This window comes from Python bivittatus, unplaced genomic scaffold, assembly GCF_059951505.1.
Source record: "Python bivittatus isolate LINGU-HERP-01145 unplaced genomic scaffold, Pbiv_v1 ctg000980_np1212, whole genome shotgun sequence".
Lineage (NCBI taxonomy): Eukaryota > Metazoa > Chordata > Lepidosauria > Squamata > Pythonidae > Python > Python bivittatus.
In genome coordinates this window covers 28,567,936-28,589,075 of record NW_028277125.1, presented here as the reverse complement: position 1 = coordinate 28,589,075, position 21,140 = coordinate 28,567,936, and the positions used below count along the sequence as shown (strand labels likewise).

The 21,140-nt window shown below is 38.3% G+C and overlaps 1 protein-coding gene across 4 annotated transcripts in view; it reads right to left on the bottom strand.

The window, feature by feature from the left end:
• The window catches only part of TRIP12 (thyroid hormone receptor interactor 12), a 106,403-nt gene that overhangs the window by 63,317 nt on the left and 21,946 nt on the right, over nucleotides 1–21,140 (bottom strand). For 2 of the 4 annotated variants that reach the window (XM_088132165.1, XM_088132166.1), the window contains exons 2-4: nucleotides 20,414–20,560; nucleotides 11,204–11,329; nucleotides 8,113–8,921 (exon numbers count right to left, since the gene is read on the bottom strand). In XM_088132165.1, coding sequence (XP_087988291.1) covers nucleotides 8,113–8,921; nucleotides 11,204–11,329; nucleotides 20,414–20,511 — 1,033 coding nt within the window. In that variant the 5' untranslated portion in view covers nucleotides 20,512–20,560. The remainder of the gene's footprint in view (nucleotides 1–8,112; nucleotides 8,922–11,203; nucleotides 11,330–20,413; nucleotides 20,561–21,140) is intronic. The other 2 variants (XM_088132167.1, XM_088132168.1) reach the window with 1 other exon arrangement.

The following is a 21,140-nucleotide window of genomic DNA, read 5'->3' as shown; positions in this document are numbered from 1 at the left end:
TGTGAATGTCCTAGAGTGGCCCAGCCAGAGCCCTGACTTGAACCCTATTGAACATCTCTGGAGAGACCCGAAAATGGCTGTCCACCAACGGTCCCCATCCAACCTGATTGAGCTTGAGAGGATCTGCAAAAAAGAATGGCAGAAAATCCCACAATCCAGGTGTGCAAAGCTTGCTGCGTCATACCAAAAAAGACTCGAGGCTGTAATTGCTGCCAAAGGTGCTTCAACAAAGTACTGAGTAAAGGGTCTGAATACTTAAGTGCATGTGATATTTCAGTTTTTCCTTTTTAATAAATTTACAGACATTCCTAAAATTCTGTTTTCACTGTGTCATTATGGGGTACTGAGTGTAGATTAATGAGAAAAAAATGAATTTGAACGATTGTGGTATCAGGCTGCAACATAACAAAATTGAAAAAGTGAAGGGGGTCTGAATACTTTCCTCATGCACTGTAAATGCTCTCTCTTTAATAAATTTATTCTATTTATTAATTACTTAAGATCTATATGCTGCTCCAGTTGGATGAAACTCTGAATGGTATATTCCAAGATCTAGTAATCAGATTTAAAAAGTTAGGAGTAACAAAGTAAAAACAAAGAAAATAAAGCAATCCAACATACAGGTGAAACTTGAAAAATTAGAATATCGTGCAAATGTTCATTTATGTCAGTAAGGCAACTCAAAAGGTGAAACCAATATATGAGATAGACGCATTACATGCAAAGTGAGATATGTCAAGCCTTACTTTGGCATAATTGTGATGATTATGGCATACAGCTTATGAAAACCCCAAATTCACAATCTCAGAAAATTATAATAGTGTGAAAAGGTTCAATATTCTAGGCTCAAAGTGTCCCACTCTAATCAGCTAATGAATCCATAACACCTACAAAGGGTTCCTGAGCCTTTAAATGGTCTCTCAGGCTGGTTCAGTAGGAATCACAAGCATGGGAAAGACTGCTGACATGACAGTTGTGCAGAAAACCATCACTGACACCGTCCATAAGGAGGGAAAGCCCCAAAAGGTAATTGCAAAAGAAGTTGGATGTTTCCAAAGTGCTGTATCAAAGCACATCAATAGAAGGTTATGTGGAAGGGAAAAGTGTGGTAGAAAAAGGTGCACAAGCAGCAGGGATGACCGCAGCCTGGAGAGGATTGTCAGGAAAAGGCCATTCAAAAGTGTTGGGGACTTTCACAAGGAGTGGACTGAGGCTGGAGTTAGTGCATCAAGAGCCACCACACATAGACGGATCCTGGACATGGGCTTCAAATGTCGTATTCCTCTTGTCAAGCCGCTCCTGAACAACAAACAACGTCAGAAGCGTCTTACCTGGGCTACAGAAAAAAAGAACTGGTCTGTTGCCCAGTGGTCCAAAGTCCTCTTTTCTGATGAGAGCAACTTTTGCATCTCATTTGGGAACCAAGGACCCAGAGTCTGGAGGAAGAATGGAGAGGCACACAATGCATGATGCTTGAAGTCCAGTGTGAAGTTTCCACAGTCTGTGTTGATTAGGGGAGCCATGTCATCTGCTGGGGTTGGTCCACTGTGCTTCATTAAGTCCAGGGTCAACACAGCTGTCTACCAGGAGATTTTGGAGCACTTCATGCTTCCTTCCGCAGACGAGCTTTATGGGGATGCTGACTTCATTTTCCAGCAGGACGTGGCACCTGCCCACACTGCCAAAAGTACCAAAACCTGGTTCAGTGACCATGGGGTTACTGTGCTTGATTGGCCAGCAAACTCGCCTGACCTGAACCCCATAGAGAATCTATGGGGCATTGCCAAGAGAAAGATGAGGGACATGAGACCGAACAATGCAGCCGAGCTGAAGCCGCTATTGAAGCATCCTGGTCTTCCATAACACCTCAGCAGTGCCACAGGCTGATAGCATCCATGCCACACCGCATTGCAGCAGTCATTGCTGCAAAAGGGGCCCAAACCAAGTACTGAGTACATATCCATGCTTATACTTTGCAGAGGTCCAATATTGTTCTATTTCCAATCCTTGTGTTATTGATGTCATGTAATATTCTAATTTTCTGAGATTGTGTATTTAGGGTTTTCATAAGCTGTATGCCATAATCATCACAATTATACCCAAGTAAGGCTTGACATATCTCGCTTTGCATGTAATGCGTCTATCTCATATATTGGTTTCACCTTTTGAGTTGCCTTACTGACATAAATGAACATTTGCACGATATTCTAATTTTTCAAGTTTCACCTGTAACATTTAACCATCCTAAACCCCAACAATCCCTGGCACATCATCTTCAGGAGTCATTCAATTATCCGTCTGACCCCACAAGCCATTTGGAAGAACCAGGCATTAACAGCCTTCTAAAACAATAGGAACAAAGGAGATACCCTTATATCAGGGGGTATCCTGTTCCAGAGGAGGAGGAAACTAAAGTTTCACCCTCAAAGTCCTTGTTGTCAACATTCCCTAGGATTTGGGATGCAAAACAAGCCCTTCCTACTAGATCTTACTGGATGGTCTGATTCTACTGGAAAAAGGCATTCCCACAAATATCAAAATCCTTAACCATAAAGAATTTTAAATTGCAGCTTGAACTACATCTGGAAACCTACTGCTAACCCAAAGTTAATAGGCAAACCAAGTGGAACTGCATTCTGGATCAGCCGAGGCTTCCTGATGTTCTTTACAGGAAGTTCCATGTACAACAGCAATAGTCTAGTTGTGAGGTACAAAGTCACAACTGGCCATCAACAAAGCCTACCAATCTAGAACTGAAGTGCAAAATGGAGCTATGCAAAGGTTCTCCTGGCCATAGCCAGGGATTAAGTCTGTTTCCTCCTCTTCAAGCAGGTGTTGTGACTCCAACATAACCTCCAGCCAGTGAAAACCTCTGTTCAAATCCAGTTAATGGACCGCCTTTGGTACAAATCTTACAGCAATCTGTCAGCTTTTGAACCTACAGTCATTTTAGAGAAGGGGAGTTGTCACCGTCCCTTAAGGAGGCAGTGATTTGCCCCTTCCTCAAGAAGCCATCCCTAGACTCAAGTCTTTTAGACAATTTTCACCCTGTCTCCAACCTTTCCTTATTAAAAAATGGTTGCCTTACAGCTTCAGAGGGCCCTAGATGAGCCAGATTATCTGAACGTCTTCCAGTTGGTTTTCAGGCTGGCGTATGGGACTGGAACAGCATTGGATGACCTCTTGAGGGAGCAGAATAGTATGTCCATCCTTGCTGTCCTTGATACCTCTCAGTGGCCTTCATTATCTTTGACCATGGTATTCTTCTGGACTAGCTCCAGGGGTTAGAAGTGGGGGAAACAGTGTTATGCTGGCTCTCCTCCTTCCTTCAGGATCAGCTCCAGTCACTGCTGATGGGAGAGAGGTCTACCCCATAGCCCCTCTTATGTGGGGTGCCTCAAGACTCAACTCTCTTCCCACTCCTCACATGAAGCCACTGGGTGAGGTCATTTGACAGCATGGGGTGAGGTATCATCAATATGCTCAGGATACTCAGCTGTTGTAATGGGGTATAAGAATAAATTTGCCACAGCCTAGACAGTGGTCTGATAAAATGTGAGTCCAAAAGAGGAATGGGGGTGGCATAAGCATCTTAGAAGAGACTTTCCCTAGTTCTCTGGAAAGTAAAACCAGGGGAGGGGGAAAGTGTTTTCAGACTTGCAAGATTCTGTTACTGTAACCTTACAATAAAGGAAGTATTAGTACTCATGGTTTTGATTTCCTGTCTGGACTACCTTAAAGGGCTGACAGCTGTATATCTCCACCCCTGGCCAGCCAATTGATGCTGTGGAGATTCTGTCTCAGAGTCTGGAGGCTGTGGGGTCTGGATGGGGATGAACAGGCTTAAACTCAACCCTAGCAAGACACAGTGGCTTGGTGTTAGGACCTCCTAGATCTGGTGATTTTCCATCTTTAGTTCTGGGTGGAGTTGCACTAATCCAGACTGAACCAGTGTGCATTGGGGGGAGGGGGGCTCTAGACTCATGGCTCCTATTTGGGAAGCCTTTACACAGCTTGTGTCCCTTCCTGAATCAGGAGTGCACATTCACTATGGAAAGTAAGGAAGATGGCTTTGACAGAGATATGCTGGTGCTATTGTCTAGGCAAAAGGGGCTGAAGCATTTTTTTAGTCCGGAACAGCCAGATAACATTTGGAAGCTGCTCAGAGAGACATCTTCCTAATTCTGCGAATTATAAGGAAGAGGCAGTACAGCATAATCAGACTTGCAAGATTCTGTTATTATAGTTAATCTCAATAAAAGTAGCTTTAGTATTCCTGGGGAGCTGATTTCCTGATGTGGTCACTCAGGCTTTGGCTTCATTTACCTTCCAAATGGATTACTGCAATGCACTGCAGATGGGGCTACCCTTCCATCTGGAAGCTTCAACTGGTCCAGAATGTAGCAGCTCAGGCAATTATGGGTGTATCTCATTATGCTCATGTTATACCTTTGCTCCACAAGTTGCACTGACTCCCACTTTGCCTCTGCATTCAATTTAAGGTGCTGGTCATTACCTTAAAGCATTACATAGCAAGGGCCAGGGTTTTCAAGGGACTGCCTTAATCCCCTCATTTCTACCCATCCTATTAGGTTGGGTAGGAGGGACATGCTCCAGGTCCTGTCAATCAGGGATTGTCATTTGACAAGACCCAGGAAGCATGCCTTTTCAATAGCCCTGCCTGCCCCCTGGAACACCATATCACCCAAGGTTCAGCTGGCCCTTACTCTGCTCACCTTTCATAAAGCCATGAAGACGTGGCTGTTTTACCAGGCTTGGGGCCAGGAGAGTAATTGAGCCATGGTATTAGTCAATGGGATTTTGGGAGCCACTTTGTATTAGTTAGCTGGAAAATGTATTTTTTAATACATTGTATTCATATATTTTATATACTGTATTTTTAAATCCTTGTTACCTGCCCAGAGTTATAATTGTGAGATGCACAGCCATATATATATATATATATATATATATATATATAAATATATAAATAAAAATATATATATAAAAATAAAAATATATAAAAATAAATTAAAAAATCAATCTTGCTGGGAGTGCATCTGTTTCCTCCCATCCTTGCCCCGAAAGCTTCCAAGTACTTGGACAGAAATTCAGCTGCATCTCCTGTTTAGCTAGGGATAGAGACATATAATTGGATATCATCCATATCAATGTCAACTGATGACCTTTCCCAGGGGCTTCATGCAGATCCAGACAAAAGAGGGGAAGGTCAACACACTGGGGCAATGCACATTTAATCTCTCCCCACCATCACTGTTGAGTAGAACCAACCATAAAACAATGCCCTCCATTCCTAACTCTTGAAAGCAGTCCAGAAGGATACTATCCTGATGTTATTAAAGGCATCTGAGAGATCCAGCCAAACCAGGAGAATCACACTCCCCCATGCCAGTTCCACCCCATGTCATCAACAAGAGTGATCAATGCAGTCTCAGTGTTACATCCTGGCCTGAAGCCCAAATGAAAATTGCCCAGATAATCTACTTCATTCAGGGATTTCTGCAGCTGTAGACACACCACCACTTCAATAACATTCTCTTGTCCAATCCTGGGGACAGGATGTCCTCTGCCTCTATTTTACATGTAATCTCAAAATGATTGTAAGATCTCGGATCACTTCTGTTAACATGGAAAATGGAAGTTTAATACTATGATCTGGTCCTTAATATTTAACCCGTTACTAAGAATTTGATCAAATAAATTGAGTGATTATTTCTAAATATAATGGGGACTTCAATTATATCAGACAAAGGTGTACTTCAGAAATTACATTCTTAAACCAGTAAAACATGATTAATTAATCTGAAAACAAGTTATATACTTGCATATTCCTTGCTCCCTTTCATGTACTAAGCTTGGCATATTCATCCTGGCTACCATCCAAATTTATGTCCTAGTATGTTAAAGTACATGGCATTTCAGATAGTCACATGAAAATATATTTTAATAATCAAAATTGTGGGACAATTTTTTAAAAAGATTGGGAAGCACAAAACTCATTCTTGGGTCAAGAATCAGCCAACAGTATGGTATCTGAACTAGTCCAAATATTCTCCCTGAAAAAACACAAGGATGTGAAGGAAGAACTTCAAGGCGCAATTTCAGCTAGAGTTAGAAAAATGTTTGCCCACATTTCAACTACTCTGATTTTTATGTTAAGTTTTTTTCTGAAGACAATTAACAGTCAAATATTAGAAACCATTTTGCAGGAATATCTTGAATGCAAGTATCAGGCAGTGCCCTAGAAGAGAATTCTACTTTAACAGGAAAATTTGATTCTGAACTATAGTATAAGGTTGAACAGCAAAAAGAAAAAGTTTAATTTCTAAACATACAAATCTTTTTGAAATTCATGCACTAATATTCAGAATGTAAACATACTCAGGTATAATGACAAAATGTTTTTAAATAAAAAGTCACCCTTTTCTAGAAACTCAGTATAAATGCTCTTTGATATTACCTTACTTCAGATATTAAAATTCTTTTGATTAGGTAAAGGAGACCTAGTCTTGCCCTGCTCCCTTCACCCCATCCTCCCTGTGTTGACAGGGAAGATCTGTAGGAAGACAAACTACCTTGAGTTGAATATCTGCTACTTCATAGTCCTTCCTCTAGAATTTGCTAGAGAATGATGATGAATAACTTGGATTGTTATTAAAAGAGATTAGAACCATTTCATAGAGGTGGAAGGCTTTTAACTCTCAATATGCCTATTTATCACAAACAGGATTAAAGGTGGCATACTTCTCAAAACTAATTGCTGGGTAACACAAGTATAGTCAGTTCATATTCTGTGGGTTTTCTAGAGGCATCTGGTTGGTCCTCTCAAAACAGTATGGACTAGCACATTTTTCTTAAGGACAGGTAACATATAGAATCAGAGCACTGGTATATTTAACTGAAAAGCAGCATTCCAGTATTTTGTAATAGCTTTTCTAAACTCATTTGGAAATGCTAGAAACCTAACCTGCAACTTTTTATGTGAATTAAACTGCATGCAGATTTAATTTTAATTAATTCCAGGTAAAAAAACTGTTTTGTTCAAACTATATCTAGATGTGAAATGACCCAGCAAATGAGTTACTCAAATATATCTTTTAAAAATAGATCATTATACTGTAGCATTCTAGACCAGTCTTTCAATTTTTATGTAAAAATAATTATTTTTAGTCATTAGACATCACACAAACATGTATGTAGTGTGCACTGCAGCAATAAAAATCGAAGAATTTTTTATTTCACCATTGTCCCCTTAAACCAAATATTTACTGCAAAAACTATATATTGCTTTCTTATAGCACACAGTAAATATGCATATTCATAAATCATATGAATTGCAAAGTTAGAAACCTGATAAGAAAAAACAGACTATGTTGGTTGATAACTGATAATTAAAGCATCGAAGAGATTGTTTGAAATGAATACTTTCAGTCTTGATGAATACCATCAAGAAAGTTATGTTGCAGTAAGCAATGTTGAAAAAAGATCACCCTTCCTACATTTGGCAACCCTTGTCCAAGTTGATAGCCTTCCTTCCCTCACTGCCACACAGAATGATAGACAAATAATTCCTATTCTTGTTTGGAAGATACAACTTATTTTCCAAAGGAATAAGGAAAATGGACTCATTCAACCTAAAATATTTCTGCATAAAATGCATCAGTAACCAAGAAAACTTATGAAATCTAGGTAAAATATACAAAAATTAGAGGGCATTGGAAAGTTAAATCCCCCCTGGTCGTTATAAGCAGAGCACTTAAAGGTACAAAGAAATACCATCGGAATAGAGACCAACAGTAACAACTGATGTCTCTTTGCACCTGAAAACCTACCACAGCAAGCTGAATTATCTTCCAGCATGGTATTATTCCATATTCCATGCAACATTCAAATACACAATCCCTGCCTAGGGCCCTCAAATTGAAGAAAGGGCCCCGCCTTTTCTTAAATTTACTAATGCAGTGATTATATCTGGTAAATTACCTTTCATATGAGTTAATGCAGATCTTGCTAAATTATTACAATAACTATATTACAAAAATAATAATCCATTTTCATGACCTCACAGAAGTAAAAACATTTTCAACTCACTTGCTAGTTTAGCCTGTAATCCTGAAGGCCCAGGTTTTGATGCCTCTGGCTTAGAAGAGCCCGGTAGAGAAAGTTTTGTTTTAGGCAAGCTAACCTTGGGGCTAAAACGAGCAGCCCAATCAAACTTTGAAGAGCCACCTATTTTATTTTGTTCTTTATCCCTGCTACTCCTCCGTGGACTGGGGCTTGATGCAGATCTGGAGCGTCTGGCCTTGCTCTGGTCTTTTCCCTGTTTCACTCTGGCACCCTGAGAAACAGCAGAAGATGCAGAAGCAACAACGGAAGAGGAGGAAGATGTAGAGGCTGAAGAGGAGGAATCTGTGATGGTACTACACCCAGCTTTGGCTGAGCTCACTGATTTTGAAGCCAGCTTGGTGGGTTTTGCTGGTCTCTCTTCACTGCCAGTTGATTCAGTTGCTGGACGACTCTTTACAATAGGTGAGGTTTCTGTCCTTTTCCGTTTCTGGCTTCTGGAGCTAATGGTAGCTCCACCCTTTCTGGTATGAGCTTTACTGGTTGATGGCAATTGTGAAGACTTTGACTCTTGCTCTTGATGCAAATGTCTTTTCTTAGACTTAGTCTGAGATTTATTTCTTTCCAAGTCTGAAGAAGAATCAGCGTGCTGAAGTGCTTTGGTTTTTTTGGCAGGGCTAGGAGAATTTGTCTGGTTATAATCTGGGCTAGCACTGCGTTTCACTCCTCGAGAACTGTCTCTTTTAGGCACCTGCCCAGATTTTTGTTGCTCTAAAGTACTATCTGTGTCCGGAGCCTCTTGTTGTGGAATTATAATAGCAGATGAGCTACAGCCTCTGAGAAGGTAAACATAAATTCAATATTACTACTCAGCAAAGAAGATAATATTTTTAAAACCCGCAGAAATCACCTGGCTATTTAATTTGTGCTCTTCAAGGAAATGTGGGTAAACAGTTACTACTTTTCTACTGTTAAGAACAAAGGCTCAGAGCAAAGTTTTGAGTCAGATTATAATAAGCAACTAAGCAATGTACCAATAGAAGAGATATGTGTAGCTCAGGGTTGAACTGTGGAGTCCTTGGGGTTCTCTGAGCTTGGTTGTTTTCTTGCAAATGTTTCATTACCCGGCTAGGTAACATCTTCAGTGAAGATGTTACCTAGCTAGGTAACGAAACGTTTGCAAGAAAACAACCAAGCTCAAAGAACCCCAAGGACTCTACAACTAAGCAATTGTGTTGCAAAGATTTACCAATTCTTGTACTGTTAGTAGACTTGTATCTTTCAGACATACTAAACAATTAATGCTGAAAACCCCCAAATCATGAATTATATTTAAGTAATTTAATTTTTAAAAAACTTAATATTCAGTATAATTGTGCAACATTTTCAGCTGGTGGTAGTAGATTAGTAATAGTAAATGCATTAGAATGAGAAGGAACAGCAGCAGACATAACTCTGGAGTCCTCAATATGCCCATAGATATTTCCTTTGATGTTCATTAGTTTTTCGGCCCAACCTGGCTTGAAAAAAGATTAGAAAAAAAAATAAAACTGGTACACTACAACATGGCTACCTTCAGCTTCACATTTATTTTCAAGAATGTCTTAGATTATACATGGCCCTCCAATCATACTTTGAAAATAAAATTAGTGTGTCCTGTGTTCCAGTATTTGAGGAGTATATGTACCTGTTCTCTAGAAGTAAGTCAAAAGTAATGAGGAACAAGGTTGAATGGAAATAAATGCAATCATGTTTTGTAATCAGCTATCAGTATCACAGCCATTTTATAAGAATACCCCAAAAGACTCCTAACTTACACATATATTCATTAGCCTAGAAAGTTAAGGATCTCTAGGTAGGTAATGAGGGGGAAAGTACAGCAACTTTGAATGGGGGCTATAGGCCAAGGCACAAACTACATCTTGCATTAGTTTCACTTTTGGGGGGGAAAAGGCTTTAAGTGCAAAAATAAACTACTTATATCATAGGTGCAGGATTCAACATGATTTCCTGCCAGCTAGAGACAAATATGCTCAATACTCAGTGTCAAATTCCACCACAGAGCTGCTACAGCTATGTGAACACTCCTGGAATAAAGAATTTCTATATCATTACTGGTTTGTTCCCAGAATTGCCTTTATATGAAGTAGCAACCAATGAATTCTGATTTTCAATTTAGTGAAGTTTCCTTACTTCACATTTGAAAGCTCTTACATCAAGGCTCTGTAATACCTCATTTGGAATCACACTGAGTTTCACACTAAGAAGTGCTACTATTGCACAAAATTAAAGATGCTAAAGTTTTCAATAAAATAAGCTGATTCCATGTTACTTGGACAATTGAGTTATTGTTTCACTGAATTATGAGGACTCAAATATCCCAAATAGGAAATTTTAAAAAATCAAAATACATTGGTCAGCCATCTACCTTATGAAATGTATAAACAGATTATGATTCAGACAGCCCACCTGCATTCAATAGGGCTTCATAAGCTTTGAAAATGATTCAGAAAAAGTGCTTTTGACTTTGCAAGAGCACATCATTTTTCTTTATTAATTACTGCTAGCACTTAGGATTTCACAAGAGTACAAAGATATGCTGTTCCTTTAAGGAAACAAATAATTAAAGCAGTGTCTCTTTAATATGATTCTTAAAGCTGCTTCATCTTTTTCCTTGCATGGAAGCTTTAAAAAAGACTTGCATACTTCAGCAAATAACAAAGAAGTGCTATGTTTGCATAAGGTCCAAAGCAATTCTTCCAAATTATTTCTGAACAGAGTACATCTCTAATTTTCAACATCTACAAACAAGTTTATTAAAACACCAATCCCCCATAAATAAGATTTATCTATTCCCTTTTTTGCAGTTTAGAACAGATTTGCAAGTATACTGCTTTATATCACTCAAATGGACACCTTTCATTCTGCTGACATCAGGCTTGTCAAGCTTTCATCATCACATACTTATGTTTCAAACCTGAATGTCTGAAATTGACAGTTCTTAGGTTTATTCAAACCAGGTAAAAGATACGTAGATGTTTCCTAATAATGAATCAGCACGTTTGCAACATATTCTATTGAAGTTACATCAGTGAATTCATAAATATAAAGCTATTACCTTTTAGAAAAGTGTCCTTTGGACTGTTCAGTAGTAGTATTGGACTGCACTTTGGGTGCCTTTGATATAGATTTTCTACTTTCAGAAGGGCTACGTGCCTTATGTTTTGCCTGCCCTAAATGTGACCTGTCAGCAGAAAGTTAAAAACAGAAAGCTATAAAGAACACTGGCACACAAACACAAACACAAGCACAAAGAGTATTTACACACTGAATTTATAACACAGTTTCCCATTAAGTTGCATAACATGTTTAGGGGACAATGTTAGCTAACCTTTAGGTAAGATATCAACTCCTGTACCTGAAAATATATTAAAAACATTAGTTTTCTTTCGATTTTCTGTTCTTCCCATTGTTCCAATAATTTACATTAAATAAAGTTTTAGAACCAATAAGCTATTCAGAAACTTCTACTCCCCTTTACTCTTAATATTTGCCTATTTTCCTTCATTACTTATACTGAGTTACTTTCCATACAAATGAATCCCCTGCCCCCCCCCCCGCATCCACCAAATAGAATATTCATGGCTTGAATGGCTCTTGTTTGCAGACACTTAACCTCTATAGTACTGGCACACAAAAAGGGATACAGCTAGTCCCCAGGTTAAGAACGCCTGGTTTACAGACAACCCATAGTTATGAACAGAGCCTACTGTAGCAAAATCTGAGTTAAATACACAATGGTTTGAGTTAATTACACAATACTATTTATACAGTATTATACAATAATACTGTTTTGGCTTACATACAAATTTGACTTAAGGGCAGACCTTGGGAACAGAACTCATTCTTAAACTGTACTGGCATTTGGTTGCCAGCTTTCTCTTTTAGGAACCTGCAGAGTCCCCAAACTTAACCCCAGTCATGTATTCCCAAACTGGTTATGAATCAGAGAGGAAGAATGGCCCAGGCACGGACTGCAAACCTGCAAAAATGGTGGGGGCCAGCCAAACACAGCAGACTACCCCAGCTCTTGACGTTCTAATTCTGTCGACTATGCCACACTGTTGTAGGAAAAATGCCCACTTTAAGAACCAAGGTGTTTGGTGATAGGTACAATAAAGTATTGGCACACACAACAACAGTGATCACTGGGCTCTTGGCCAGAAGAATACAAAAGAGCCCCAAACTAAGCAAGTTTATGAATTAATATACTCCAGAACTGTTACACAGGGATGATAAAAAAGCAATGTAAATCACACGATGACCTTTACAGCCAGAATATAACATCTAATCATACTATAGATGTCCTTACTATGGTCTGACCCAGGTTTTCTAAATTCCACATTCTTAAAAGGCTCCAAGTCTGCCCTCTCCTTCTGATACTAGTATCTTCTAATAAAAAAGTCTTTTATTGTACTCATGTAGTATCTCCTTAAGGCACCCATTAAAACTTCTGAACTCACCTCCCAAAATGGGGCATGGTCCCACTCACTTTTGGAATGCAGACCTCCATATGGACTGTAAAACTGATATAGCCAAAGTTCTATGCTCTATGCACAGAAAGTAAAGATAGAACAATGAGGTGAGAATGTTGATTGAACAAGACTATAAACGATGGCATACTTACCTTAGTAAGAGCCACTGAACTCAACTGCAGATTGAGTATCCATAGATGTATGCCTGCTTGACCCCTGAATTATAGTGTGTTTTGTGTGGTTTGCATAAGTGTGTACAAGCAAGACATCTGTAAGAGAATGGTTTGTGTGCATGTATACAGATGGGGGATCAATTAATTGTGCAAATGGTGTACTTTATTTTACAGGCAGTTAAACTTAATCATTAGTCATTGTTTTTAAAAAATTCATGTATCTTTTGGTATGTATTTTTATTTTTTAAGGTAATTTTTGCATGAGAGGTGTGGGGTGGGATGAATGTCTTAAATTTAGAACTGTCTTCTTTTTGGTAAAGATAATAATTTGAACTAATTCAGTGGTATAAATTACATTCAAGGCAATGGTAATGGCTGCCTTCTGAGCTGCCACCACAGGGACGCTGGACAACTGTTCAATCATTAAAAAAAACCCCAAACCTGACTGTGGCCAGCTGCAGCACTTACATTCCTACAGAGGATGATGGGTAGGAACAGCAGAGAGGCAGAAAACAGGCTACTGGGAGCATAGCAATCAGGTTCAATATGTACCAATGACAGCGACCACTGGATACCAGATAGCAAAGAGATACCAGGGATAGCTGATGCTTAGTGATCATTTCGGTTTTGCAGCCCAGACTGGGCAATGACACAAACTGTTGGCACTGCTCTGCTAAGGGACTGCCCTGAACTATCACTGCTGCCATTCCTCCCTAAAAGCAGCTACCAGAACAGGTCCTCTGCCTGAATGTAGCCACTAGCTCTTTAATTGGTGTTGAAGGGGGGAGAGGGGTCTTCTAAGAGATTTCCTTTGGGGCCTAGAAAGCTCTACTTATACCTCTACATTCTTTATTACTTATGAATGACAGAAGCAAATTACTGACATAGTGCAACTATTCATTGTGAATGCTACAATAGACACCCAATAGACAAGAAGCAAACCATAATATCCATCTAGTTCTAAAGCAATTTCAGGTAGTCCTCACTTAATGACTGCAATTGGGACCTGCAACTTCACCACTAAGTGATGCAGTCATTAAGTGAAACATTACCTGACATCAGATTTGGGAGACCAGAGAGATTTGGAATATTGGTTATTTTTGCTGTTAGATTTGAAAAACAAGTATATAATTAATATACTTGTGGGAAATGAATGAAACAGAATTAAACACATATTAGGAATTGAGGCTTGATGAAGGTTGCAAATGGACACTAGAGGGAACTAAAGGACCAGGCAGAAAAGAGTTAAAATGGCTAAGCCCGCTATACCTTTTTCTTGTCTTAAAGAGTCTTTTGAAAAATGGGCTGAGATCTTAATAACTAATATCTCAGAATGGATACAGACTTCAATGGATAAAATTTCAGAAGATGAGAAAAAAATTAAAAATTTTAAAACGTAGACATTATAGACATAGGCATTATAGAGTTTGAAAGCATAGAAGACAACAAAATTGAGATTACCAAAATGGGAATACAAAAGACAAATCAAGAAAAGGATCTTGAATGAGCTTGGTTTAAGGAAAACTATGTTTTCGTGGACTTGAAAACTGTTACATTTTAAATAATGAATATAATTTGTTTCACTTTAATTATACCTTAGACCTTTCATACGGAAGTCAGGTGGCATACACCCACATATAGAGTCAAGACAAGACCTTGAGGGGTGAGTAATAAGGAAACCATGTAAACATATATTGTTAAGTTTTACTACTACAGCAATCTGGTTAACATTTTAGGCTACATCTACATAGCTTTCACAACCCGTCCTAAGCACACTCTGCCAGTTGTTTCCAGAGCATGTTCCCCCACCTGCAGCTCAAGGTCAGCTCACAGGGGCAGGAGCCTGAAGGTATCTTCCATTGCTCTACTCCAGAAGTATATTCTCTCTTACCCTAACTAAGGTCTTTCCCATCAGAAAATCCATGACACACAGAGAAGACTGCTCAGTGTGATACAGTTGGGGGCAACAAACTGTTCAGGTCCAGTATATCTGTTGCGGGACTGCCCCCTTCAGTTTGGCAAGCTGAGTTTCTGTTCTGCAGTGCTGGTTGCCTGCAAGATAGACTGGAACTCCAACTTTCATAGCAACTTTTTTTCCTTTTTTTTTTTTTTAAATATTGGTCAACTGGTGCCCTAGAGAATACATTTTTACATCTTCCATAACCTATATGGCAAGAAATTTTCTTCCCTGCAAACCTTCCTCCCTGAGAAGCCCTCACTTCCTCTCCTTACACTGTTCTTAGGATAGTTTACAGCTCCCATACCAATCCCTGCATCTAAACTTTCTCAAACACCACCTCTTCAATAACATGCCCAGAGGCGGCATATCAGGTGCACAAATCTGAGTAATCACAAGATGGCACTGAAGAGATTTTTTAAAAACTCTTAATTTGTTGCTGCCACCTAGTGGGCAGTTACATGTAAATAAAAATTCAATCGGTTGGTAGTACTGTAAAACAGGAAAAGAAAAAACAATTGTAACACATGGAGCAACCAAAGAATTGTGCATGCTGATTGTGTATGCTGAAGAAGGCTTTTCACATGGGGATGACGTTGGGTAGGGCTGAAATTTCAGCAAAGAGAGTCACCAATCACAGTCCTTAGACTGTTGCACGTTAAAGCTATATTAACAGTAGCACAGCATGGTACCATTCCAGGTGGGCAGTTAAGGGTATGCTATGGGGGCAGCAAGAGACACAATTCCCTGCTAGTTCCAGGATGAGAGGGGAGCATGGCAAAAGAGCTGTGTAGATGTGGCCTTAGACAGTAAATTACTGAGTATTCATTTGCTTAAAAGATAAAATATAACCAAAGTCACTGAACAGTTTGCTTTGGGAGAGGTCAAGATGGCAGTAACTACCAGTAACTTTAATAACTATTGAAAGGAAAAGATCTGACAGACCATTAACTCACGATGATAAATGCTAGATGTGCTTACAGAGATATGACATAAAGATGTTTCAAATATGCTGCTTATTTATGTGTGTATGTGTGCTACTACTAGAACTTACTACCAACGCCTCCCCAAACCTGAATTAATAACTCCCAAAAATCTATTTGGAATCTATGATATAGGAGACTATTTCTCCTTCAAGAGGACATTGTCAGACAAAGCATAAATATGCCTCTGACTCACATCATTTAAAATTGTTCTTCAGAATTATTTTCCATTTGAAATATTTTTACTTGTCCTCTTACTCATCCAATTCTATTTCAGCTCTTCATGAATGGAATTGTTTCAATATGAATTTAAAAAATTATGGTGCCTTTAGATCATTTTAAAAGATTGCATAAAGTGCTATTTTAGAATGCTAAAAAAAACAAGCGATATCAATTTATTCTGGATTTTAAGATGCTAAAAAAGAGGCACTGAATTTCAGAGAATCAAAGTCATATGAAGCGGTTAAGAAAGCCATCTAGCTTGTCTTCATTATATCTTTTGAGTAGTATAAGTCTTAGTTTTTTCTAATGCCTAGGAGAAATTTTAAAATGTGTTCCAGATTTAAGCTTAACATAGGCTATCATTCTGTTGTGTATTATTAAGTTCGTCCCCAGTTACCCACTGTGCAAGTAAACCTCAGCCTAAAAATCCAAAGTCATTATCTTCTAATCTTTCACAAGGGTATTCACATTCCAACTCTATTTATTTTTTAAATTTATATAGCCACCCATCTCGTATATATGACTCTGGGCAGTTCTATAAACAACTAACAGAGTTCCACCTCAATCTGCTATCAATCTCATTTTGTTTTTTTTTGTTTTTTTATTGTATATCACCCAGAGTCACATATTGTGAGATGGGTGGCCATATAAATATGACAGGTAAATAAATAAATCAGATGTATTGTCGAAGGCTGAAAATAAGACTTCATTTTTCAATTACCAATATTCTATTCGCTTAAAACAGCAACAGAAAAGCAAGAGCATTTTATAAAACTCAAAATCAGCAACTAGGAAATACAACAGATCAATGCAGAACACCAATATAGTATTGCCCTTCCAGATCTACCCTTGTAAGACCCCATGCTTTTACTTCAAAGCCAACTACAGCATAGCAAACTCCATCACAAATTTCTATTTTAATTGCAAAACATTTATAAGTCAAAAAACCACTTTTGCATTAAAATAGAAGCTATCCAGAATGGCAGAATAGTAGACAATAGAAAATTCTAGCTATATTAATTTTTGATCCTTTGCCCTCTCAACATACCATGCTTACAAAAAGGAAACTTTATACATTCATAAAAAACAGATATCAGTAGCAATATACTGAATCTCAAGCACTATACCCTAAATCATTGCTTCTGGGGAGTATCACCTGGATTTCTGAGGATTCACAGGATTTTATACAAGATACAGTGAGAAAATCCTGTTTTGATTTTTCCTCCTTTTATTAAGGCATTAAATAGTATTTACTTTCAGTTTTCAGTCTTTCTTGGCATGAGTTATATACAACTAAACACCCATATTCCATTCTCCACTTGGCTGGTAACTGCTGCGGGTTGACTATGAAGTGAACTTTCAGAGTTGGAGGAGGCTCCTTACCTTACTGAAGCTCAAGGCTGGGAGGGACCAAACCCCAGAATGGTTTGGATTGGGGTGAGTCCTTGGTTAACGACTGGTGAAATTCGCTTAATGACAGCAAGGGGAATTGCCGGGATTGCGGTCACTAAGCAATGACCGCATGACATTGTGGTCACATGACATCCCACTTTATGACTGCATCACTTAGCGACAGAAATTCCAGTCCCAATTGTGGTCGTAAGTCAATCAATCTGTAAGAGATTGATGCCCACATAAAAGTGTTTGTACAAGTAGTCCTTGTTCAGCTACCACTTGTTCAGTGACCAAAGTTACGATGGCACTGAATAAGGAGACTTACGGCTGTTCCTCGTACTGGGGTCATCACAGCATCCCCAAGGTCACGTGATTGTGATTCAGGCGCTTAGGATCCAGCTCATAATTATAATGGTTGCAGCATCCCGCAATCACCATTTGCAATCTTCACTGCTGGTTTCCAACAAGCAGTCAATGGGGAAACTGGCAGGAGGTTGCAAATGGCAATCACATGACTGTGGGATGCTGCAAACATGCAGGATTCTCCTAACAACACCTGGGACTGCTCCAACTGCCATTGTAAGTCGGCATTGTCACGTGACATTGCACTTTACCACCATGTCACTTAGCGATGGAGTTGCTGCTCCCAATTACCATTGTTAAGTGAGGACTACCTGTACACACCATTATAATGCATTAAAGAGAAAACTAGCCTACAACTGTAACTTGCTAACACAATACGTTTTCATGTAGAGAATTATTACTTTTAATTGAAAACAAAGGATTTATCAAATATGAGAAATCCATCTGTAATGGATTCAGATGTAATAGTTCAGATTCTACAAAAGTGTTTCCATAGAGTGCCTATATTGTCCAAACAACTTGAAGCTGTTCCATGAGCTGAAAGTAGCTATTATAAGATGTTCACAATTTTACTGTATCTCGTAAACAGTGTAAAAGAAAAGAATCAAGGTTTTTTTTGCAATTTGAACTGTTTACTGTTAATCCCTTGATAATACTATCATTCCAACTCAAAATGTATTTTCCTTCAAACCATGATCCAAGAGATTATTTTATTTGTTCCTTCAGTTTCACTAGGCAAACAAGTGTCCTATCCATGAGTAAAGAGATGTTGGTATGATACTGAAACAACTGGGAAAACATAAAAGTATTTTGCATGAAAGCTCAGAAAATATGAGTTTTTCCAGTGAAAAAGTATTAAAATCCCGTGTTCTTCTTCAAAGTATATTTTTGAGAAAATGGATTTTCAACACTTGCTACAACCAAGGTCTTAGACTGAACGTTACACCAGTTCTAAGACTTCAATAAATCTCCCTCCAGACACTGATACAGTGTTATATACAAGCACACATATCTGAGTAATATTTCTAATTAATGTATGGAGAGAAAAAAGGGTATCATTAAAATATTTCATTTCAATATTCCTTTTAGTTTTTCCATTCTTAAAACAAAATAGTCATACATGTTCCTCATTTACAAAAAATATTTGGTGTTTCATGATCTTGTAAAGTTTAACAAACTATTCTAGAGAGTAACTGTTTTAAGCCTCTTTATACTCCTCAAGGTAAACTGACCACTAGAATGGCCACTTGCAATATCTCAAATCTACAGCTCCAATTCATTTTATCTGTACAGTTCCAAGGATCTCAGCTACATGGTTCCAATTTGAAATACAACTTGCGTAACTTCCTGACTTACTATTTAAACCCCTCAACACACTCACCAATTAGAATTTGTTGTATCGATGTCAGCATTAAATAGTATTTAAATTGTAAAGAAGAGAAAAAGTAAAAGCTCTCAAGCTCATTATGAATTCCTGCTAGGCAAGAGGTGTAAAGCCTATTTCCTCACACCTAAATTAAAGACTCTCCACCAGTCCTTGAGATAGCAGAAAACTAAAACAGCATGTCCTGTCCCCAGTGCCAAGCCATATCCTGCCTCTATAGCCACTGTTCCAGCTTCAGGATGGTGGTGTCCTGAAATCAGGTGTACAGGGCATGCAAGCAAAGCTGCTGATTTCCCCTTCCCGTCATTACCTGGCAGAAAACTATCTGCCAATCACAACACTGCTGTGACTGGTGAATAGTTCTGATAGGTAGTCAGACCTATGGGTTTAGCTATAGTGGTGGGAGGCTGCCCAGGAAACTGTGATAGGTTCTTCAGTTTTATTGGGCAACTCCCCCAGCCCCCAAACCAGATGTTCTACTTTTTTTTTTTTTTAACGACAGTCTTAATGCTTTTTTGAAAGACATTAAACCCACATTAAAAACAAGCCACCAGACAGCTGATTAGAAGAGTACAATGGCACAGCAAAGCAGGAGAGTCACCTCTCTCTTTTCTATGTAGCTTCCCTCAACCCACCAATCAACTGTTCAGTGGCTTTAGGAAGCAAAGTGACTTGTAGCTCTGACCTGTTCTTTCCCCTCAAGAAAAGCAAAAATAAAAATGAAACAGGAAAAGGGGAGAGTGAATGCATAGCACAGTCCAAGGTGACTAACAGATGACAGACTTATTTTGTCTCCTTGATAAACCTGACTATGCTACTGGCAGCATGAGTGGGGAAACGCAGCGCACTATCCTGACTCTTAAATTGCTACTGGTTTCTGCTAGCTTAAGGGGAAATCATACTTTAACATTGGTATGCCTAACCATATTCATACACTTTCTCCTAAAATATAATACATTACTTAAAATTGTTCTTTGCAGTTATTATTCTATGTGATTCCTATTTGCTGTTACTGTATTCAATTCAGATATTAATATCAATAACTAGCTATTCTAGTTAATGCTTAGGAGAAAGTTATGTAATTTATCATTTTAGTTGTTAACCATATAATCAGAAATAACAGAGATTTTATTTATTTTTCAAATTTATGTATGCAGCCCATCTCACTAATTAATAATTAATTAGCGAGATGGGTGACATTTTAGTATTAGTAAATTCAAGCCCCAGTTTATATTTTAAAAAATCTTTGGTTTTTTTGTACAATAAATTATGCTGACGTTTGATAGTTTTGAAGAACTGAAGAAAAATTAGCATACCTTCCTCCTACTGCGTCGTCTTGCGATTGGGCCCCGACAGTGTTCCTTTGTGAACGTCGCAGTGACCCCCCTGGACTGTTATTAGGCCGGTTGGACATTGGCACCTCTCTCCTGAAGGGACATACCCTTTCTAGACACTACCATTCACTGAAAAATAAAACAAACATTTTATTTAATCAAAATATAGGACATTTACCAACAAAACTGTTTGCATGTCAGCTAACACATTCTACTGTATCGCATAAATGCCTTGAATAGTAAAGCTATGAAACTTAAAACATATTATCTTACTCTCTTGTTATGTTTCAATGTTATGTTAAAGGATATTTTAACACCTCAGTTTTACAAAATATAGAATCAAGCATTTATGACTTTCATATCAAATGACTGAATTATATGGAATGTTTAAATTATTCTAGATTACCTACTAGCATCATTTCTACTTCTCCAAATTGATTATGTCATATATTTCATTGTAAAGTATAATCCCATAGTTCAAGAATAGAATTCTATCAAATTTCATTCAGTGTTTCAGAATGGGGAAATGGCATCCCCTCAGTATAAACAGATTTCAGAGTGTATCTTTTATTAAAAGATTACATTTAATCAGGTAACTAGGCTGATTACTAGAGATTTCAAGCTTCCCTAAAACTGTCTAGTGTTTAAAGAAAAAAATGGCTTCCAGTCATAATAATAATCTCGTATTTTTCTGTGTTTACAAAGAAGG